This window comes from Mus caroli, chromosome 18, assembly GCF_900094665.2.
Source record: "Mus caroli chromosome 18, CAROLI_EIJ_v1.1, whole genome shotgun sequence".
NCBI classification, from domain to species: Eukaryota; Metazoa; Chordata; class Mammalia; order Rodentia; family Muridae; genus Mus; species Mus caroli.
Genome location: NC_034587.1, coordinates 60,590,589 through 60,613,681, shown reverse-complemented (window position 1 = coordinate 60,613,681; position 23,093 = coordinate 60,590,589). Strand labels below are relative to the sequence as shown.

Sequence of the window (23,093 nt, the reverse complement as noted above, 5' to 3'; positions counted from 1 at the left end):
CCCTCCCTCCCTCCCTCCCTCCCTCCTTTCTCTCTTTATTTCTGCTACTGTAATTCAATGATGTTGTCTTCTCTTGCTGGTAAGTATTTGAGATGGAGGCCTGCATGCAGAGCAGTGCTAGAATGTTGTGTAATCCCCAGGCCCCCGACCCCCAACCAACAAACGCACACAAGTAAGGGATTTATTTGAGATCTGGCTTAGCATTTTTTTCTCATTTAAATATGTAATAAAATTTAGGAAAGAGATTCATTATAAAATCAATTTCAATCTATATTAATATATTCATTTAATATACTCTTCAGGATTAGAAATCACAGGAAGTACCTGGAGGATTACTTCCACAAAGGATACTATAAGCAAACACAATTAAACATATGCAGCACCTCAGCAATATAAAACTCTGGATGTAGACTCATAAAATTAAAACATTCCTTTGGTAGCATCTAACTGGTGCTCTCATTTGGTACTCTAGCTCATCAAGAAGGATATGGCCCTATCGCTTGTTGAAAAACAATTATTTTAACCTTTACACCAAAACAGATCTTGCATATCCTTCTCCAGGGTCTAGGCAAATGAGTCTGCATGACTTTTCCCTCGACAAAGCCTCTCCAATTCAACAGTTCCAGCTCATGTCCACACCCAGTGCTGCAGCCTACTGTGGCCATCTCTGCCTGCTTCATAAGGAATCTCTAGGCTTCCATAAAGACCACCCCTGCTTCCTCACAACTGCCTGTCTCCCCACCACATCCTACCTCTCCACCAGGCCAGATCTACCCCCATACTCTAAGCTTGAAGCAGGATCATATTCTGCACACCCGCCCAAGTCCCTGTTGTCCACCTAACTTCATTCCGCCTAAACCATTTGTGCATTTCTAGGCCCATGCTGCAGCATATTCTTTCTTCTGTCTCAACCTGCTTTGTTTATGTCAGACACAGAACTAACAACAACAAAATTATACATGTCCAACTCCTATCACAAAAATACAAACCATACGAAATATCATGCAAGTGTCTCCCTACCGAAACATACCAGCCATGTTGAAATTACAGCCAATGAAAATTACCTAGATGAACTCCAGGACACGGGATTTAAAAGAACAATCATAAACTTCATCAAGACATTTAAAGAAAACTCAAAGGAATAGCTCAATAAAGAGGACAGACATTTAAGAGAAATAAACAAACAAGTGATGCCAAAGAAAACACAAACACAGAGCTCATGGGGATGATGGATATGACCCCCAACTTGAAAACAACATTTAATGCAGAGCTAGAAACACCAGAGAGTGCTCAAGATGAAATGGAGAGGGAATTACCAAGCCTAACAATTCACTGGAAAATGCAAAGGAAAGCCCTACAAGGAGAATGAACGGGGCAGAAGATAAATATCAGGTCTAGAAGTTAAAGTTATGACCCTGATAAAGTAAACAAAGAATATTTAAAAAGTAAAAAATAGGAAAAGCAAGTACTGAAAATGTAGAATACCATGAAGAGACAAACCCTTCCAATTACATGCATAGAAGAGAGTGAAAAACCCAAGTCAATAGCATGGAGGAGACCTTCCACAAGATTATAAAAGAATGCTTCCACAACCCAAGGGAAGACATCCAAATACAACATCACATACAACACGAAACAAACAAGAGATGAAAATCTTCACAATGTATCATAGTTAAAACACCAAGTATGGACAACAAAAGCAATAACCCTCAAACCACATGTTGCATATCACAATAACAGCTGACTTCTCTGATGAAACTCTGAAAGTCAAAGGATCCTGGGGCAATGCATTAAAATCCTAAAAGACCATGGTGGCCAACCTAGACAAATATACCTACAAAACTATCTACTACACTCCAAAGTGTTTTAATCACTGTTCTATTGCTCTGAAGAGATAACAAGACCAAGAAATATTATGAAATAAAGCATTTAATTTGGGGCTTGCTTATAGTTTCAGAGGTTTAGTCTACTGCCATCATGTAAGGGGGCATGGGAGCAGGCAGGCTGGTGCTAAATAAAGCAGTAGCTGAGAGCTATATCCTGATCCATAGGTGGGATGTGGGGTGGGGGAAGATTAAACCTGATATGGGCTTTTGACACTTCAAAGTCCATCCCCAGTGACTTATTTCCTCCAACAGGCCACTCACTGTCTTAGTGGTTTGATTGAGGACAACAATTAACTGGCACTGGCTTACAGTTTCAGAGATTCAGTTCATTATCATAGCAGAGAGCATAGCAGAGTTCAGGCAAACAGGATGCCGGAGAAGGAACTGAGAGTTCTATATCCTGATCTGAAGGCAGCCAGGAAGAGACTGTCTCTTCTGTACTGGGTGGAGCTTGAGCACTAGGAGCCCTCAAATCCCACCTATACAGCAACACACTTCCTCCAACAAGGCCACACCTATTCCAGCAAGACCGTACCTCCTAATAATGCCAGTTTCTATGGGCCAAGCATATTCAAACCACCACAGTCACACTTACTCCAATAAGACAACATCTCCTAACCCTTAGAATCATCTCAAGGACTTCTACTTCCTGATGGAAGCATTCAAATATATAAGTGTATGGGGGCCATTCTTATTCAAACCACCACAAAGGACAAAGAAAGAATTTCCATGGTATAGATATAAACAGTCTGAAAAACTGTCTAGCCTACAAGCCAAAACTAAAGAAAACAGAAGGAGCAATCTTTGTGCTGAAGAGAAGAATTAGCACAGTCAAGATATTCTCAAATAAAAACAAAGCCATAAAATAACTAAACAATGAAGTACCACTGAGAACACTAACAAGACCACCAAAAATCAACAACACAATGACCACCATTGAGACCACCACACACAAAAACTGGTGTACAGAAGCACAGAATGGAGAACGACAAGGTACAAGGGATTTGATAGAGAAAATGGGAAAAGTAGGGGGGCTTTAATTAGAAGTGGGGGGAGATAACATTATAGGCCATTGCTGTTGTACTTGGTTGCCCCCTAGAGGTGAAGGTAAGTTCCTGTTTATTCAGCTGAAACTGACCTTAAATCCTCCTCCTTGGGGACTAACATTCGTCATACTGGAAACTGCTATTACAGATTCCAAAGGAGGAAAGCAACCAATTGTCCTACCCAGCTCTGATATTTATGAACTACAAAAAGACTGGCATGGCATGATAACTAAGGGTGCAGTAGTGGCACAATATCCTGGTGGCAACCAAGAGCTTTCTAATTTCTAATAAGATCAGCTCCACAAGAGGGAGATCATACGTGGTACTGGAAACCTAGCCAACTAACTGGGGCTAGTGACATCGGGGATCCTGGAAGAGAACATACAACTTCCCCTTTACTTAAACAAGAATAATCCTGAACTAAAGTCTAAGTATTTGTCTTTATAATCATAGATAGGAGCAATCATAACCTCTCAAAAGAACAACAGCTTCTCTTTGCAATTGTCAGACTATTACAGAAAACGACACCCAGCCAAAATGCGGAATTGGGGAACACAGACCCAAAGGATACATCTATAATACAACCCTGAAACTAAGACTCAGGCATCACTGTAGAAGAGGGGACAGAAAGACTGTAAGTGCCAGAAGAGTAGGAAGTTTGAAGTAAGATTGTATCTCTAAGGAATGTCAGAAGCTACGACCATTAAGTCTTTCTAACATGACTACCCAAACACAAGCTGACCATGGTCAATGTCAACAGACATGCTAATGTGGACTGGAGAAAGTCCGGGAGGACTCGACCCTATACATGAAACTAAGGAATGAAACTACAGAATACTGAGAGCAGGTTAAGTAGTCTTTCCCGAGGAAGAGCACACCAACTGATTATCCAAAACCAAATGGTCAGCCCTGAAAATATGCATACAAGTAACATTCCAGAAACTGAACAGGTGCTGTTTAGGAATATATTTGTATGTACATATACGTATACATGTAGCAACAATTAATGAAAAAGAAGGCCATGAATTTGACAGAGACAGGGTGGTGATATGGTAGAGATTAAAGGAAGAAAAGGAGAGGAGGATTTACAGTATAATCTCAAATAATACAAGATAATAAAAAGAACTATTTTGACAAACTTTTACACTCGTCCTTATCCGTTATTCTTGTAAAGACTTTCTTTTGGAAACGGGATGGAATCTAGGTGGTCTTTTTCCTAAGACAAAAGCAAAAATGCACAGCATTATGTCTTTTGCATGTACTGTTTGGGGATCACACCCACAGCCCAGCTGGAGAGCTTGTCATTACAATATCTGTAAGGACCAAATAAAGAAAAACCTGTTTCCCTTAAGCTAAGTGTTCACAGCAAAGTTGGAAGCCATTTTCCGACTGCAGAGGCGCATGTAGATTGTGCTTTACGTGCTTTCGCATCCTCGCTCATCCCTAGGTGAGAGACTCAAGGTCTTCACGTGGGCACACAGCCTGACACTCACTCAACATCCTCAGTCTTTGCACCAGCATGGCTATGGTTTGCTTATTTACAACTGTGGGAGGGTGAATATGCTTTGTATTACAGTTTGAACACAGGTGTTCTAGTCCTCGTTTGGCATTTTAGAGTTAAAAGATTAACTTGGAGTTACCCCATATCTAGGAGGAAGGAGGAATTCCTCTCTCAGACATTATATGCTATCAAACAAAAGCTCAGTGCTAGGTGTGGGTTAACTCTCATCTAGTTGTCGGCCGTCGTTATCCTACAACCCACCTCAAGTAGGGTATTGACACTTTTCTAGACTATCCTCCATCATTGACGGTACAACTCTATTACTGAGGACATGTACTTGAATCACAGAATTTAGAGAAATCAAATAGGCACTCGCATGAAAGCTTCATCCCTAGTACCTACCATTCACAGTCCTGGAAGGCACTAGGCATGCTGCTGCAAAGTCAGCAGGATTACCCAGCAGTGACCCTGCGAACTATCACAACGGACTGGGAACGTGCGCCTGCTGGCGCAGTGGTGGCAAGAGGGCATGGTGGCGAGTAACTAGTTTCTGGGGGGATTTTAGGCCTACTCCACAAGACGTAACCTGTTACTATTTTTCTTTGTTATTGTTAAATGAATGTAATATGAAACTGTTCCCTAAAAGTTTGCCTTATACCCATATATTAGTAAGACCTAAGAGAACCTTCTTTTTGCAGTAGATGATGGTCAGCTGTAAAGAGACAGAGCTGATCAACATATAGAGATTAAGAGACTGTGCAGTGCTTAGCACTAAGTGGGAGCTCTATATCCATATCCATATCCATATCCACGTCCATATCCATATCTCACCCCTCCTTGGAAGGCTCTGGAATCAGACGGGAAGGGTTGGAATGGTTCTGACGGAGAAGGAGAAGAGTCCTGCTGTAAGTCAGCGTGCTCTGTACACGCCATGGCACTGCTCATGTGAGTTCATGGCAGCTGCACAAATCAGCCCAACCCCAGCATGGGTGGGGAGGGCCTCACAAAGTGCCATCCCTAGCTTAGGAGTTATTGGCAACTGATGGCAGTAGGGGAAGAAAAGTCAGTTTTTCTTTTTTTTTTTTTGTTAGGGAGGTGGCCTTGATAGGCTGCCCTTGCTCCAGTAGCTGGCCCTATATCCATGCACTATAACAGACTAAGCTAGCATGTTTGCTGTGTGGAACATGACACCTGGCAAAGAGGAAATATTCACTCATAACCCATCAGAAGTGTGCTTCATACTATGTCAGGTGAGAAAAAATATTTACCTTTAAGTGTAATAAGAAATCTGTATATATTGGAATTAAAAGATCCCTTCCTCTAATCATTTCTGTACTGATAAGAGAAATGGGAACACACACTGGGCCATCCAGCTTGTACTGCAGTGCAGTCAGGGAACGCTGTCTACACACAAGGCTATCCAGCATGTACCGCAGTGCAGTCAGGGAACGCCAACTGTCCTACTCCTCACACTGAGGACTGACTCCCACAAAAAGCTGGGGGTGTTAGCAGGTCACATGTCTTAGCTGAGTCCCTCTGCAGGTTCCGCTCTAAGATGAGCAAAGAAGAAGCATCCTAGGCCACAGGCTCTTCTCAGGGCACCTCCAATTCAATAGCTAAGTGGTGAAAGTTACTGAAGTTGAGACCTGCGCCCAGTAGAGGAAAGTCTAAGGGTTCCCTAGGATCAGCAAAGGCTTTCTTTGCAATGGAAACTCAGCTCAATATCTCCCCTGGCCAATTCTCCTTCTTTCCTTCCCTTGAAGCTATTGATCCCAAGAACAGTCCTAGACACAAATCAGCTTCTGAGTCTGCCGCCTAGAGAAATGACTTATAACACCTGCCTGAAGAATCCAATGAGAGATCAAAGCAGATTTACTACAGATGTGCCAGCATAATTCTATAATTACAAAATGAACAGAAAAGACCAAAAAAACAAATGGAGCAAAAGATCCACAAGATGATACCATAAATAATATTCTAAAACAGTATGAGGCCTCATTTGTGTATTAGGAGAGAAGAGGAGGAGGAAGAGGAGGAGGAAGAGGAGAGCCTCGAGGAATCATCATCATCATCCCCTCTTACTATAAAACAGGAGGGGGTCCACCCTCACAGAGAGGACGGTAGGAGGCGGAGGTGAACTTTCTGGGATGCTTTGTGCCTGGAAGCAGACTCATTGGACCAAAGGGGGCATTCAAGTAAAAACAGGTCCCCTCCTTATTTCATAGAGCATACTGCAACCAAAAAGGAACTAAACAACTCAAGGACACATAGAAACAGTGTAAGCTAATCTAGGCCACGCATTAATTTCAGAGTTTTTACAGCTTTTCTTCCATGCTATTTCAATAAATACATCAGGTGTGTACGTTCAAGATGGGAGTTTTCGCTTCTGGTTCCTGCCACCATGCTGTCCCTGCCTCTGGAAAGCTAAGCCAAAATAAAATGAGTTGCATTGGTCATGGTGTTTTATTACAGCAACGAAAAAGTAATTAATATGATTAGCAATTAAAGGTCATCAAATATTGCATGTTAATGGCCTTATCTCAAAATAATAATTATTACCCATTCAATAAGAGACCAAATAGAATAAATATTTAATGGCAATAATGCATTCTAACTGCCATAGAACAAAACAGCAACAGATATAAGAGGAACACAGCATTATCGTCGATTAATATTATATATTACTGACTGAAAGGAGCTAAGCAAGATACCAGTCAGTTAGACATCTATTTCCAAACAGCAGAGCAAGACTCAAATTTAATCAAGATATTCCTATTTGAAAAGTGAAGGTCTCAAAAAAAATCACTTGTTATTATAGGCAAATCCATCACCAGTGAATATGAGACCTTTCAATAAAATATCGGGTTATGCTATGGAAGTCAAGAGCAAATCCACGATTACATTGAAAATATTTTATATCTGGGTTGGGAAGATATCTCAGTTTGTAAAGTCCTTGCTTTGTCAGCCTAAGGGCCTGGTCCAATCCCCAGAATCTGCATTTTAACAAGGCAGACACAGAGACATGTGCTTATCAGCTCAGTACTGAGGAGGTACAGATGAGCAGCTCTCTGGGGGTCACTGGCACCAGCCCAGCCTACTTGTTGAGTTTCAGTGTTCTAGTCAGATGGACCCTGAGAAATGACACCCAACAATGTCCTCTGCTTTCATATGTATTCGCTCACACATGTGCAGGATCCACGTATATGTGCACTCATGCAAACATAAGTATACGCACATGCACAAATATTACATGACTATTAAAATAATGTAAAGTAAATCTAATTTTAAAAATAGAAAAAGCATTTTAGAACTAGATATAGGCATTACTGCATCATATATTTGTCATAGGACTTCTTCCTAGAAATCTTAAAAATCAATAATTTTCTGACAATGAAATCATAATTATAATTTGCTAAAGAAACATAATCTTCACCTCTTTCCATATTCAGTCCAATAGCCAAAGTTCTCAAAGACTATACCGGGCCAGGCAGTGATGGCGCACACCTTTAATCCCAGCACTTGAGAGGCAGAGGCAGGTGGATTTCTGAATTTGAGGCCAGCCTGGTCTACAGAGTGAGTTCCAGGACAGTCTGGGCTATACAGAGAAACCCTGTCTCGAAAAAAAAACAAAAAACAAAAAACAAACCAAAACAAAAAAAGAGTATACCGGATTCTAAAACCCTTGGATTGCTAAAATGTCTGGTACCTTTCATGTGCCATCTGTGGGATGGTGAAGGATGGACAAAACCCCCTGACACAGCAGACTTCAGGCCAGAAACACACACTGAGATCATTTCACTTGTAGGCCCCTCCCTGCTTTTCAGCAAAATAAGATTTCAGTACTAACACTGTAGTAGCTAATCTTGACTGTCAACTTGACTAGATTTAGAATCAACTAAAACCTGAGTAGTTGGGTACACCTATAAGGGATTATATGGGGGGGGGGGGGCGGTGCTCATTTGAGGTTAGAAAACCTACGCAAGATTTGGATCATTTGAGGTCAGGGCCACACCTTTTGGTGGGAGCCCACATAAAAGGGCATGGAAGAAGGAAGCAGCTTTGGCTTTGTGCCGACTTGCCCTCACTCTCACTGGCAGATCTGTCTATCCTGCCGCTTATGCATTATTATAGCAGTCTGAGCCTAACTTCTTCAGAATTCAAACCAAGAATGAAGACCTACTGAGACACCCAGCCTCATAAACAACTAATGGATTCTTGGCCTTTCCAGTGGAGGCAGCCATTCTTCAGCTAGCAGGACCATAGCCTGTAAACCACTCTAATAAATTCCATATGGTGTGTGTGTGTGTGTGTGTGTTATATGTTCATTCTGTCACTTGTATTCCTCTAGGTCAGTGGTTCTCACCGCTCCTAACGCTGCAGTCTTTAATGCAGTTCCTCATGCTGTGGTGAAGCCTTCAACCATTATTTTGTTCTACTTCAGAACTGTAATTTTGCTCCGGTTGTGAACCTTGTGAACCTTAATGTAAATATCTGATATGCAGGACATCTGATATGAGCCCCCAAAAGGTCATGACCCACAGGTTGAGAACCACTGCTCTAAAGAAACCTGACTAATACAGTTGGCGATACTAAAGAAACAGAAGTATAAAGATGAATTTTTTTTAGAGGAACTGGCATAGACTTTCCACTTTGTTGATATATCCAGTTACTGAAGGCTCGCCTAGATTCATGTAGAGCATTAAAAATTCATGGTGTGAACTATTTAAAGAACTTATTAAAAGAACTTATCAAGATAAATGTATTTGATTATCCTGATGTACTTATTACGAAGAGCAAGGAATTCAGTGACTCTATACATAAAACTTTTGATAATTTGTGGGAAAGTATGTAAAATAGTGATGCTTGCTAGTTGAGTTTAGCATCTCTGCAAAGAATGAGCTCCACAAAAAAAAAAAAAAAAAAAAAAAAAAAACCCAACACCAACAAAAACAAAAAAATGTCTAGCATCACAGGATACAGTGANGATGCTTGCTAGTTGAGTTTAGCATCTCTGCAAAAAAAAAGCTCCACAAAAAAAAAAAAAAAAAAAAAAAAAAAAACCACCACCACCAACAACAAAAAAATGTCTAGCATCACAGGATACAGTGACAAAGGAAAAGAATGAAGTCAGTGATACACATGAACGGCTCCAGACAAGCAGTCCAAAGGTTTCTAAGTACGCCCTGGAAGAGACTCTTCTCCCCAGCATCCACAGAGCTCAGCTGCATGAGAAGACTAGAGCCTGGTTTACAGGTGTGAGTGGAAACTGCAGCCCTGCAGCCCTCTGAGCAGCCTTAAAAGGCACCAGTGGAAGAAAGGCCAGTGCTGGACTAGCAGGACCACAGCCTAGACACCACTCTAATACAGGTCTCTTTGGGATACATTTTAATGTATATTATATATTCTTCCTTCTTTCCTTTCTCTTTCTCTTTCTCTCTTTCTTTTCTTTTCTTTTCTTTCTTTCTTTCTTTCTTTCTTTCTTTCTTTCTTTCTTTCTTTCTTTGCTTTTCTTCTAAAGAGCCTTAATGTAAACATTAAAATTCTTTATTAAATCCCCAAAACTTCTTTGGAAAACGAAATCTCCATTTCTATTCTGCCACAACTTTTCCTTTTCCCTTAACCTTTTAATTATAGTTTTCTAGTTTGCAAATCAATTCATTACTTAAGATAAGACCTATGGAAGTACATTCATGAATCCAAGACTTTTGTATAGACAAACCATGGGTTAAAAATATTAGAAGCACTCTACCTCTAATCCCGAATAACAAAAATATAGATTAATCCCCAGAACAACTAGCCCTACCCATGTATATTTAAGTACATATAATTTAAATTTAAAAACTGACATCTAAAAAAATACATCTTTTTAAAGAACATCTCCTGATATCAGCAGGATTATACCTTGCCTTTAATGATGTCACAGTTTAGCCAGGGCTGTAGATGAACACTTTTCGTGACAGTACTCCAAAGGAGGAAGCAGGCAGATCTTTGTGAGGTCCAGGCCAGCCAGGGTTAGGTAAGACCATGTTTCAAAAAATAAAATAAATAAAAAGATGTCCCAACTCATTAGAGATGCTTCTGTGACATGGTGAGGAGACGCTGGCCTTACCTGAAGGAGTTTTGAGGCCTACAGGCCTCCTTATAAAACAACTCCGCCCCCCTCCCCCCCCCACTGTTCCCATGCACAGCACTCACAGAACAGCAGGACCCGTCAAAGTAATTGCAATAGCTGTATCATTTTAAAATTGTTTTGGGATTTTTTTTTTTTAAATTACAGAGGCCATTCATGCTAGTTATATTTTCTATGTTCCATCACTGGTCCAACTTTGCAAATCCTATCCAATGCCAGTGACATGGTTTTCCAGGAATTATTTTACAAGTTCTTAAGTGAAACTTTGTGAGTGAGGGTGCCTGGCCAAACCGCTGTGTCTGAACCCCGACTGGCTGATTAGAACTGCACTGGCATCTAGAGGTGCGTGGACTAGCAGGACCACAGCCTAGAAGCCATACTATATCATGCAGAGCCAGAGGCTTCATTATCTTAATCTGGGAGAGCTGTAGCTCTCTAAACAGCCATTCCTTGCCCACCTCCATGTCAGAACTAACACCTGCGAAGAAGAGATTAAAAACCTTTTGGCGTCTATTAAGTTAGCAGGCTGCTCGCTAGCTTCCATCAACTCAAAAGCTAAGCACACCATCAGACAGCTTCTGAGGCTGCAACTGCTTTACTAATGTGCCTAGCAATGTATTCTTAAATTACTTTATGACTTTCTTCTTTCTGTTACTAGAAAACTTCATGAAACGACTTGCACAAGAGAACACGGGACCCCGAGGGGGGTAACCTAGCTCTGTGTTCTCTGGGCCATGGTCACTCAAATTTGGCTACAAAAAAATCTCTATCTCAACTACTCCTTTTGAAGTGACTGCTGCTGTTTGTGTGTGTGTGTGTGTGTGTGCGCGCGCGCGCGCGCGCGCACGCGCAAGTACTTTCAAACATTTTGGAGAAGAACCTTGATCAAAAATTCAAGAACACAAATTTGAGGACTGAGTTCTTTAGAGAAGAACTGAAAACAGAAAGTTTTAACTCTGAAATGAAACTTGGGCAACTATAACTAAAGTTTCCTAACTTCACTTACCACTACAGATATGCTAAAGTCTCAGGATACAGTCAACATCTTAACCATCAAGGTGATCTGAGGACTTACACGTGTGTCTGGCCAGGGAGTAGTTGGAACCTCCGCTTGTCAAGCCAAAGCCTTCAGGGATTTGACTGGAGCTTCTAGGTCTGGTCAGCAGCTTCGGAGGTTCAATTTCAGCTCCAAACTCTGCCCCTATCACTCCCAGGAGAACAATAGCGGTGGCCTGCTTCCTTCTTTCTTCGTAAGACGTGGAGATTTTTTTCATCTGTGGGACACTTGACAAGCAACCTAAACATCAAAATATAGGAATTCAAGTTGAGAAAATGCCATTATAAAAAGTGTATGTGTTTAGAAGAACATTCTAGACTATGCAGTTCAGAATGAATAGTTATTTTCAGAAATGGCCCTGGGACACCAGCGTGGGACAAGAATATGTCACTGATTCACACAGATGGAACACCTTGCTAATAGCTCTCAAGTCAAGTACAGAAAGCTACAAATCTTTACAGGTTTATTCTTTATACTAACTCCTTATAAACTTTAGTTTTTCCCCTTTTAATACCATGCACAATCTTATGTGTTCATTTCAGATCACATGTCAGCTGTTTTGACCATGAAGCCCCTCTAGTGTTACAAAATGACTTTGTAACTTCTAAGGCCATAAAAAAAAAAAATCACATCTCATTTCTTACATCTCCTATAAACTGTAGTCCTAGATGTTTAAAAATATTTTATAGTAGGAAATTTTTTCAATAAATATTATAACATTACATATTCCCACTTCACAGAAAATTTTGTTTGCAAAGACAAAAGAAATATTTATTAAAAATATTAACAAGTATTAAAGTAGGAGGAAAGAAAGATCAGGAGTCACTTGCTCTGTTCAAAGGGACCTTAATTAATTCTAGACGAAGTCATATTTGACAGTGTGATAGCCTCAATCTCTGTGCAGTCACTGAAACCCAGCCTTATTTAAGTACTTAGCAGGCACAGAGAGTTAGAGCACACAGCAACTGCCACTAGAGTCATCTTCTGGGGCACTGTCTGCTTTTACTCTTTACACAGTGTTCTGGAAATAGGAAGCAACCCGCTCCCCTCCCCCACCTCTCAGCAGGAGCGCGCTCCACAACAATAGTTCAAAGGAAAGCTCTATTCTGCAGTCGCACTGATTGTTCTGTCAGCTGACCTCTGCAGAAGGGAATTGCTAACTGCTGCCTTGCTCCTTAGCTGACAAATGAATGATCGCAGCTCCATCTATTTTCACTATGGCTGCCTCTAGCCCAGGTGCCCAGACAGAGAGCCCGGTGTGACATCTTAGATCAAGATGAATTGGCACAAACTCCTGATCCAAGATTGTTTTATACCATTTAATTTAGTTTCTTCCCCTGCTTGGATGAGCACAGCTCTGGTTATGGATTTCTATTCTAATGTACTGAAGCAGGCCCTGAAAGAAGCCGATGAAGCAGCTGCTAGAGCAAGGGACTGCAGGGATACTGATCAATAGGCAAGGCATTGACCCCAGCCGCTCAGCCTCGGCAACGCCAGGCTGCAGGGGGAGGGGCACAGCAGTACACATGGTCAGCTTCCAGGAGGAAATTAAACAAGGGCCATTTGGAGAGTTCCACTCTCGCCCTGGCCCCCACCTTCTCCATGTTCCTTCTGTTTTAATTACCTCAATCTTGTCTTAACGCCCACTCCCGAGGAAAGAATGAAGACTTTACACTAGTTTAATTTGGTACTTTCTGTCAGCCATTTATACATTTTTATCCCTAAACTAATAGTAAGGATTGTAACAGGTGCCCTCTGCTAAGTGGCAAGATATGAAATCCTAATTACATCACTTGGGGTAATTTAAAGTTCGGCGTGTGCTTGGGCTCATAATAGCACTGTCGAAACAGTTCTTAACTCTGGTGGCGCTACCACTCCGTTTTTAATTTTTATAATCACTCAAATGTAAAAAGATAGCTCTTTGTGAACACGGAAATAGAAAGAGAAGACCCACTGAGAGAGCCACCGAGTGCTGAGTGCGTGAGGCCAGATGCATCGCTGGTGCTGTGCCAAAAATAACGGCAAACCTGCCCTTAGTTTCCCAGATTTGGAACCGTCTCTCCTTTATTGGTCTGGCCTACAGTTTCTCTTAAAAAGAAATAATGTGTTGATTAGCTGCAATGTTTTCCTATAAATGAAACTGCCGATCAAAAGGGAGATCTGGAGATGTTAAAAATAAAATAATTCTTTAAATGTGAGTCTTCCCACAGTTTCATGAAAATCTGAGATTTTTTTTTTGGTTTTATTTGTTTTTTTTTTTTCCCACAGAGACATGGCTCCATTTAATCATGCTAAAGGGTGACATAGAGATCCATTTTCTTGACAGGACGGTTGATCACCCTATCACAGTAAGAAAATTAATACCTTCAACTAGCCTGTGCAGAAAATAGAAGGAACCGGATGGTGAGGGACATAAATGTCTTCTGTTGAAGATGCAAACAGAAAATTCACTCTGTGTGAGCATGGTGCTTTCCGATGACTGGGGCACTCTCAACACAACACGGGGTGTCATTTCATTAAAACAACCATTTAATTCACACGGTTTCTCAAAAGGACACAACTGTCTTTAGATTTAGCATAATTGACTTCAGATTTACAGGAACAAGAATAAACACTTTGCTTACAGCTTAACTGGAGCACAGGTAAAATATTTGAGAAGTTTAAGCTATTAAAGGGACTGTGAGATATTGATTACTTCATTTAAAAAGCAGTCGGAGGGTGCAACTGAGAGGTCAAGATAAATGTAACAATTTGAATCACTTTACTAAATAACTCTAAAGATCATGTTAATTGGCTTTGTGCAGTTCTGGGGTAAAATTAATTTTATCCTAGCTTACAATAAAAGGATTAAAAGACATATTAAGTTCTTCAGCTTTAACTGGAATCGGAATCAATGGACTTGACTTAAAGCTAAAGGCGGTTTTATGAGAGATGAACTACCAGTGGATACTTTATGTCTGCAATTAGCCGTATATTGATAGAAGGTTGTTATTGTATTAGCGTATTAAAACCGGAGATAAGGAGATACCACCAATTTACTGCTCTGATAAAATACTTTAGGAATTCTGTGGTTTGATATAGGAAAACTGTTTTTTAAAAAATCGATTCTTTGTTTAGGACTGAATATCATAATGCTTTCTTAGTTGACTTTTATCTTAGGAAATTCTAGTTAAAATTAATGAGCAATGTGGTTGAATCCAATTGAGCTTCCCTTCACATTGTAACAATATGTAAAACATGTCGGACATTACAAACATACCACTAGAATTTTTAAAGCTAGCACATTATTTTAACACTGGTCATAGAACAGTAATTTTTGTCAGAAATTTGTGGTGTGCAATAGAGTCCAAGTGACACTCATAATAATATGAATGTTTTATAAATCTGATATGAATTAAAATGTACTAAAAATTTGTTTGGGAAATTCAGAAATATCTGTTTTTGGTAGATAGAAATAGTAGAAACAGATATTAAATGTTTTTCTTTAGTTTAAAAATGTCTTAGAAACATATATATAGAATAAGATGTAATGCTTAACAAAGGGAAAATAACTTGCACTTAGCAAGATATATCATTATATAGTTTATCAAAACAAAAGATGTTTTTATAAAAAGATAAAATGAGTTACAGATATATCCATGCCAGCTGACGAAATTATTTTAAGTAATTCAGATTAAGCTAGGAAATATTTTAGATTCCAGTTTCTACAGGCTGTTTTTTTGAAATAACTTTCTTTTGTTGTTGTTGTTGCTAATACTAGGCTTTAACAGTTATAGAAAACTCATAATTTTTTTTACATTGTCTGCGTGGCATTAAAACAGCCTGTCCTGACACAGTACTCAAGACTCTATGACTATGACTTCCCAGAGCTGCAACAGATTTCTTGACTAGAAAAATATTCTTCTAAAATTTTCAACTTATCTATTTCTAGCTTCTCAAGCCTGAAGACATTTAAGATGTCATGTGACAATATTAGCAAATATTGACCTTAAAATGGTATAAAATGGTATGCCAGGTGAAGTTGACCTGGAAATGGTATACAGCAGTGAAATCTGCTATCAAGCAGCTTTCAAACCAGATTTCAAAGAGTTGGTTCAAATGGTCCCTGAGATGCACAGTAATCAAGACCACCTTCCTTTTGACTGACTCCTATTTTAACTGATGGACCAGTGCCTAATGGAATATTAACAATTCATTGTTAAGGTATGCTGTTTCCTCATCAGTATAGGCTGCTAATTAACTCTGTATATGTAGGCATTCAATGTATGTGATTATAGCCCCACATATAAGTGGATCACATTCTTAGTGAGGCTTTCAAGGCATGATACCTGAGTGAGGTACACATATACTACGGAGATTTTTAAAGTATGTTGACCACACCTTAGAATTACATTTCAAAACACTGAAACTGAGGAGTACTCAACAACTAAATGTTTCTATCTAAGATTAACTAAATATTTTTGTATGTGTCTGTTATTCTTAGGATTCTGTAAGACAGACAAAGTACAATGTCATTAAAAAAAAAAAAAAAGTCAAACTTCACCAGATATGAAATCGAAATCTTCCCAATAGGCCTTAAAAGAGCTTTCTAAAATCATATTTTAAAATACTTAAAAGGAGCAAAAGTCTTTTAATAATAATAACTCACTTTTAAAATAATCTAGTTTTAAAGGAATGAATAATCATAGGCTGCTGATTAAGTTTCAGCTATCTAGTTTACCACTTTCTTCTTGAATATTTCAAAATTGAAAGATATTAAATGGAGAATGAATTAATTAAATGTTAGATCTGTGACAATCCAGGGTGAGAAAAAGACTTGGACTGCAGGTTCCTAGTGCTGACTCTGGCCTCACAGGCCCTTGGAGGGGATCTGAGGCACCTTGCATTATAGCTGCTGCACTGCAGTTCCTTGTCTGAACTGTGTGAGTCGGTAAGAGGGAGCATCACATGGTATTTTCATTTGCTAGTATAACTTAGAGTGACATTGTAGCACGACATCTAAGTACTCTAGACATGTTCTACATTTTCTCCTAAGAAAAAAAGAAAGAGCAATTAATTTAAATGACTGTCACAGAGCACCCGCATCTATTTCCAAACTTCCACAGTGTTTTAAAGTAGGTATGTGCAGTGTGAGCAGCCTAGCAGCTCTTCCCATTGTGTTAAAAACCAAGAATAGCTGTTGCTTTGTTCTGAGGCTTATCTGCCAGCAGGTTCCCTGCACACTGGAGGGGTGGAGGGGGCGTGGCCCCACACCTTAATGTGCCTTCCGCTTTTGTTGCAGGTGATGCGCCTCTCCCCACTCCAAACACCCGAGTAAACAAACGTGCTATTAATTTGTATGCATGCACGATGGCCCCCTGCTGGAACACACTGGGTCCTGCAATGCCTGTGTCTCAGGCCACTCACTCATTAAGCTATTCTGAAGTAATGTCTCTGCAAAAGTGTGTATTATGTATGTACATTTTAAACTGCATGGAGGCATTTCATGTCAAATCAGATCAACGCAAAATCTCTGACCACGTTAAGATTACTCTGTAAAACAATTAGTGATATCGGCATCCCGTGCTAATTATTCTGATAATTAAAAGCCTTAAACCCCTGCAGCTTGCTATGGTGGGGCATACCAGCAGGCAATGCCAAAGAAAGCTTAACCCCTGACAGGAACGTGCGGCTTTCCAGTAATCATGCAAACAGATTTTTCTCCACACAGTGCTATTACATGGCTCTCTGTGATCTACATTACTCTACTTTCCTTTTTTTCAGGAAACATTAGAAAGCAAATTACTTTTCTTGTCTTTACCTTTACTGCACTCTCACTATGTTAAAAAAAAAAAAGAAGAAGAAAAAGAAAAACAAACAAAAAATCTGAAAAGCAACAAGCCATAGGAATTTAAAAACATCTTAACTATAGCTATACAAACATTTTTTCTTGAAAAAAAAATCTCTTCTTCTCCTACTTGTTTGTTGCTCTAAAAACCCCATCTCCTAGGCTGAGACTTACATAGAAAGCTGTAACTGAGGACATTTTAAAACATGAATTTCCTGGACAGTCAGAGGACATCTACAGAGATGTTTGTACCTGCTCATTACAACTCAGTAAAATAAACTGTTACACCTGGATGCATAAAATGACAAAGCACTTATCCAATTCACATAAAAATTACATCCGTGGTATAAAACTTAGACCAAAAGAGAGGACTGCTTTAACCCACATGAGGTGTTAACAAGGACATGTGCTTATATACAGAGGCAGCACTTGCAGCAGTGTTACGTTTTAATTACTGGACTTTCATTCCTGATAATGAAACAATGATCCTCCACTGGAAGTCTCTACTGTAAAAGGCTTTTGTGGAGGGAACTGGAGTTGCTGGGGTTTCTTGCTGCCTCTGCTTTTGAACACTCATCACAGGCTGCAGTTTCCCTTCTGCTGCCTCCTGCTAAGTAGGAGGGAAGGAAACAGAAGTTAGGAGAACACAATACCTTGGTGTTAATGGCCACAGATCTGGGTCAACTTGTGATGGCTCAGCCCAGGGCCAACTTTTCTAGTGAAGATTCTACCCAGTGCACAAACAGCAGAGACAGAGACAGAAAAGAACTCAGCATCCAGGAAGTTATTAAAATATGATAAACTTTAACATACATAGTCCCTGAGAACTGAAAAAGAAATGTAAAAAGTAAAAAATGAAAAAATAAACTTAGGTGAGGTTAAATATAGAAAAAAATAACTGTAAAAAATTGGAACTGTCATAGGCAACTTGGTAATCTTTTAAAAAGCCATGTTAATAAACAAACAGGAATATAAACACTTGAGTTTACAGGAAAAGGCAAACCTAAGGGACCATGCTCAAAGCCTAAAGAGCCAATGACAACTTACTGACTGTTCCTCATTATCACACAAGTATTCCAACCAAGCCAAAGGGAAGCTGATAAGAGGCCAACTCTCATTTTACCACAAATGTCTAAGGCCCTTCAGGAAGTATGAACAACTGGAAAGTTTGAATCTAATAGACAGTTATAATATACAAATATACAAATTTTTCATTTCTAATCTTTTCATATGTGTGGGATTTTTGTAGTTTTTTAACTGCATGTAGGAGGAGAATTGTGTGCTTATAAAATCATTACATATGGCTTTAATTTAACTTATTAAATTGTTTTGCACATCCTCATTTTAACACATTGTTAATTAGACTATCAAATTAATTTCAGTTGTTATTTGGCACTTTTTCTCCATAGACTTTCTGTCCACAAATATTTCCTTTATTAAAAAGCTATACTATTAACTGGAAGCATGGACAGATAAAAAACTGATTCTCTTCCATTCAGCAGTTGTACATGATTTCTCTATTAACTCTATTTCTCTACTGTTAACTCCATTTAAAATGTGCATATTAGTCACCAATCTTGCACATGTCAGAAAATAGCAGCCTCTGGGTTTCAAAACGCTTCTCAGTCAATCTGAGTTCATCTTAACACAGCACTGAGAGACACAAGAACAGCTTATAATCCTTAAAATATTATGACAATAGATTGGGAAATCTGTCATTTCTAAAATGAACACTAACAGAAAAGTTTAATGTCTCAGGCTACATATGTATATAGTGAAACACTGAGCTTGCTAGATATGATGCTAGATTAATAGCAATTTATTTCTGTTATAGGCTAAAACAATCATTTATTCAAAATTCTTCTTGACTAGTGCAACTCATTAGGCTACTTAGGAGTTAAAAAGAGGCTCCCTGATAGACTCTTGTCTTAATTCTTTGTAAGACATATACCCATTTGTAAAAGAGTCATAAAATATGTATATATTAATGTTGGTAAACACACATACCAAAGATGTCTGACTATCATTTCATTGAACTACGAAACTGTTTGAAAACAAAAACAATGAATATCAAGTCAAGAGAAGATATAACAGTGAGAATTCTTTCCACCATCCTACAAGACCACCTGTGTTAGTGTCATAAGTTCCCATGTAAGGACTCAACACAGAAACGACTGACAGCCAGAAGTAAATCTGTGATTAAGACTACTCATAGACATAACTTGTGTTTTCAATCAGCAAGAGAAAAGGTCATTTCTCTAATACTTCACCCAATGTTTTTTATTTCTGTAAAATAAATAATAAACCACATTTTTCTTATACATGAAAATTCCATCAAACTAATGTTAAAGAAATAAATTTCCCATTTAAAACATTATCAAAAAGTTCAAATCCATTTTTAATTTTTTAATGGAGCTAAACAAATTCCACTTGTGTATTTATAGATCATCAAACATCCACTAGAGCTATGTATTTGTTGTGATGATGCAATTATAAGCATTTCACAGTTACTTTCCATATTTTTCAATTAAAAAACAGATAATATTAAAATTTGTCAAGGAAGAGAGAGCAAGTCCAGATCAAGATGTAAACCACCTCACAGGTCCAGGACATAGTTGGGGGTGGGAGGGTGGAGGGGCGGGAGGGAGGGGAGTGGAGGGGATGGAGGGATTGGAGGGGTATGAGGGGTAGAGGAGGCAGGGAGAGTGGGGAGAAAGGAATAGGAGGGGGTCAAGGAGGCAGAGGGGGTGGGAGGGGAGGAGGTGGAGGGGGTGGAGGCACAGGAGCTGCTGTGTTTGAGTGACAAGAAGAAAGGTACAAAGAGTGAGTGGGCATAATCCAAACTGATGTCTAGAATCTTCACTGGTTTAGACGTCAGTGTCTGTGCATAGAAACATGTTAATATTTAATATCTGATCCAATGTGAATTGCTACTGGGGACTTTCAACACTGAACCATTTTAAATGTTCCTTAAATAATAAGTAAACAAAATTGATTAGAAAAAACTTAAGATAAATTTTCATACATTGCATGCAATAATGTTAATATACAATTTTGGGAAAGATATTCTATTAGACATCTGAAGTAACTATAATAAGTCTAACATGGAGATTCAAAGGGAATATTAAAACACACTAAAAATAAAGTACTTATCATTAACATCATTACCATCCACCAACTGAACACTTAAGTGCTGTCACAGAAAGGGAAAACTCAGTGGGGCACACACAAAATCATTAATTGTAGTCACAGAACAAGTGTCTTCAATTATAATAGGCAGTAAAAGCTACTAACTTAAAATATAAATTTAAGTCTTAGGTACTTCTACATAAATTGTTCTGTCAATTAATGTCTGCATGTTGTTAGAATACATGTACACATAATTTCCAAAGTCATTCAGTAAACTCTAACTATTGGAAATAATTCATAATCATGTCTGAAGCTCACATAGTAACATGAAAGAACTGCTGTGAGTCACCATAAGGGTTAGGCCAATCATTCGGTACTGCATAGCAGCGCTATTCTAAGCCGATAGTGTGTTTAAATCCACACCAATGAAATCAATATGGCACTGTTCTATTCAAGGTGAGACCAAATAAACCTGTCTGAAGGTTTGAGAAATAGGCTTTGCAGTATACTTTGAGTGCTAAATGCCTCTCAGTCCAGAGATCTGTCATTAAATAATCATTAGCCATCATTCACTCTTCCTAAAAAGCTTAACATCTAAACTTGTTCGGCATCCTCTAAAGCATCAGTATAGATGAGCAAGTAAGTGCTCGCCAGCGTGTAGACCCCTCGGTCCCTCCCTCACACTGCATCCTCTCATCAGAATACTCCCAAATATTACCACACTTGCTATGGATTAGCACGCAAAGGTGGCAAGTGATTAGGAAAGAGGACTTCAATGTAATGATCAGTCTAGGTTAGAAACAAGACACAACCTCCTCACAGAGCTATAATCAAGTCATTCCAGACTGTTCTATACATATAAAACTCAGTGTCTTTCCTACCTTTCAGCATCAGATGTTATTTAGCTCCACAAAGAAATCAAGCAGAATTAGACTGCTATCGATAGGGAATCCATTAGTAGGGAATCTTTGCTTTGATCTTGAGTGTATTTTAAACAAAGCTTCCTATATCAATATAATTATTATCTCTATTTCAATAGCTGTTCATTTCAATTCCCTAATAACTACTTTACAAGACCCATTATTATTTTAAATATTATGAAACTGAGGGAGAAAAATCAAGATATTCTTACTGTCTACTACCTAGAAAACTAAATATATAACACAGAATGGTCTTAATTTAGTTATTAGATCATTTGATGGTTAAAGTAATTTTTTTCTTGGCATAGCACCAAACTCACTTTCAAGTTGATATTAAAGAAAATATTGTTTCACTGATACATTAATTTGTCCTTTACTTATAAAGCAGAAATAAAAGTATATGACCAGATACTTATAATCCTATCTATAGTTTCATAAGTTACCATTTAAAACTTATTTAATATAGATTTTAATGCAAATGAGAGTCATAACATTACTTGAATATTTAAGTGAATAAGTTGTTATGTTTTCCCAGGTTTATTTTTGGCCCTAAATTCTAAAGAAAAAGTTCATTCACTTGCTAAATGCTTTAATATTCCAATTATATACTACAGATATATAAAATGCTAGTATTTAAAAATGTCCTAGTATACTAATTATTAGGTTTTGGTCTATTATTTTCATTTTGCTCTTAATATAATAATAATAATAAGCTTCAGTTGTTAAGAAATATGTGCAGAAATATTTAGATAGTTTGGCAATTACCACATTGTAATTAGTAAAAGATTTCATGATTTAACAAATTAAAGAAGAAAACCCATTGTCACCCCAGGTCATTTTTAATGGTCCTTTCAGAGTGGCATGTGGTAGCACTGAAGTTTCTGGAATTCTGTCAACATACTCTGGAATATAAAATGGCCACACTTTTCCTTAGCAGATGTACCGAACTGAACAAGGAATGAACCAAGGATGGGCACTGGACTAGTCATTAGGAAAGGGAGAGACTTCTTTGGAACAGCTGAGGAAACACTGCCATGCCAGAACTGACGCCCACTGTAAGAGAGCAGTGTGTGGTGAGCGGAGATCCATCCAGACTCGGCATGAATGTTGTGAGCGTGAACTCCCACCTTCCCAACTCAAAAATCCTCAAAAGTTTAAAAACAATTCCTTTGCAGCAAATATAATATATAAAAGTTTACAATTATAATGGCTTACAAAAAGTGAACTTCTTAAACAATCACAATTTATAAAATTGGTGCGGCTATCAGTAGCCAGGAGTATAATATCAAGACTGCAACACAGTGCGCTCCAAACCAGGCTGGCCAACAATATAAGATCTTACCTCAAAAAAATCAAAATCAAAATCAAAATACATTATAAAGCATGTGTGCTGCTATAGCTGACTTGAGGTCTTCCAGTACGCTTGGACTTTTATGATGACTAGCAGTGCTGGCAATGCCTGCAAGGCCTGGCCATATCATATGAATCCCTCTCAAATTCAGTACAGAAAATCTCTTATCATGGACTCAAAACTTAGGCTACCTGTCCTACATTTTTAAAAAAAAATGTTTTATTGGGAAAATCAGTTTTTTTTTTT

General features: G+C 38.7%; 1 protein-coding gene across 2 annotated transcripts in view; it reads right to left on the bottom strand.

The window, feature by feature from the left end:
* Positions 1-23,093, bottom strand: part of Wdr7 (WD repeat domain 7) — a 272,657-nt gene that overhangs the window by 103,064 nt on the left and 146,500 nt on the right. For both annotated transcript variants that reach the window (XM_029471767.1, XM_021150163.2), the window contains one exon: positions 11,639-11,860. In XM_029471767.1, coding sequence (XP_029327627.1) covers positions 11,639-11,860 — 222 coding nt within the window. The remainder of the gene's footprint in view (positions 1-11,638; positions 11,861-23,093) is intronic.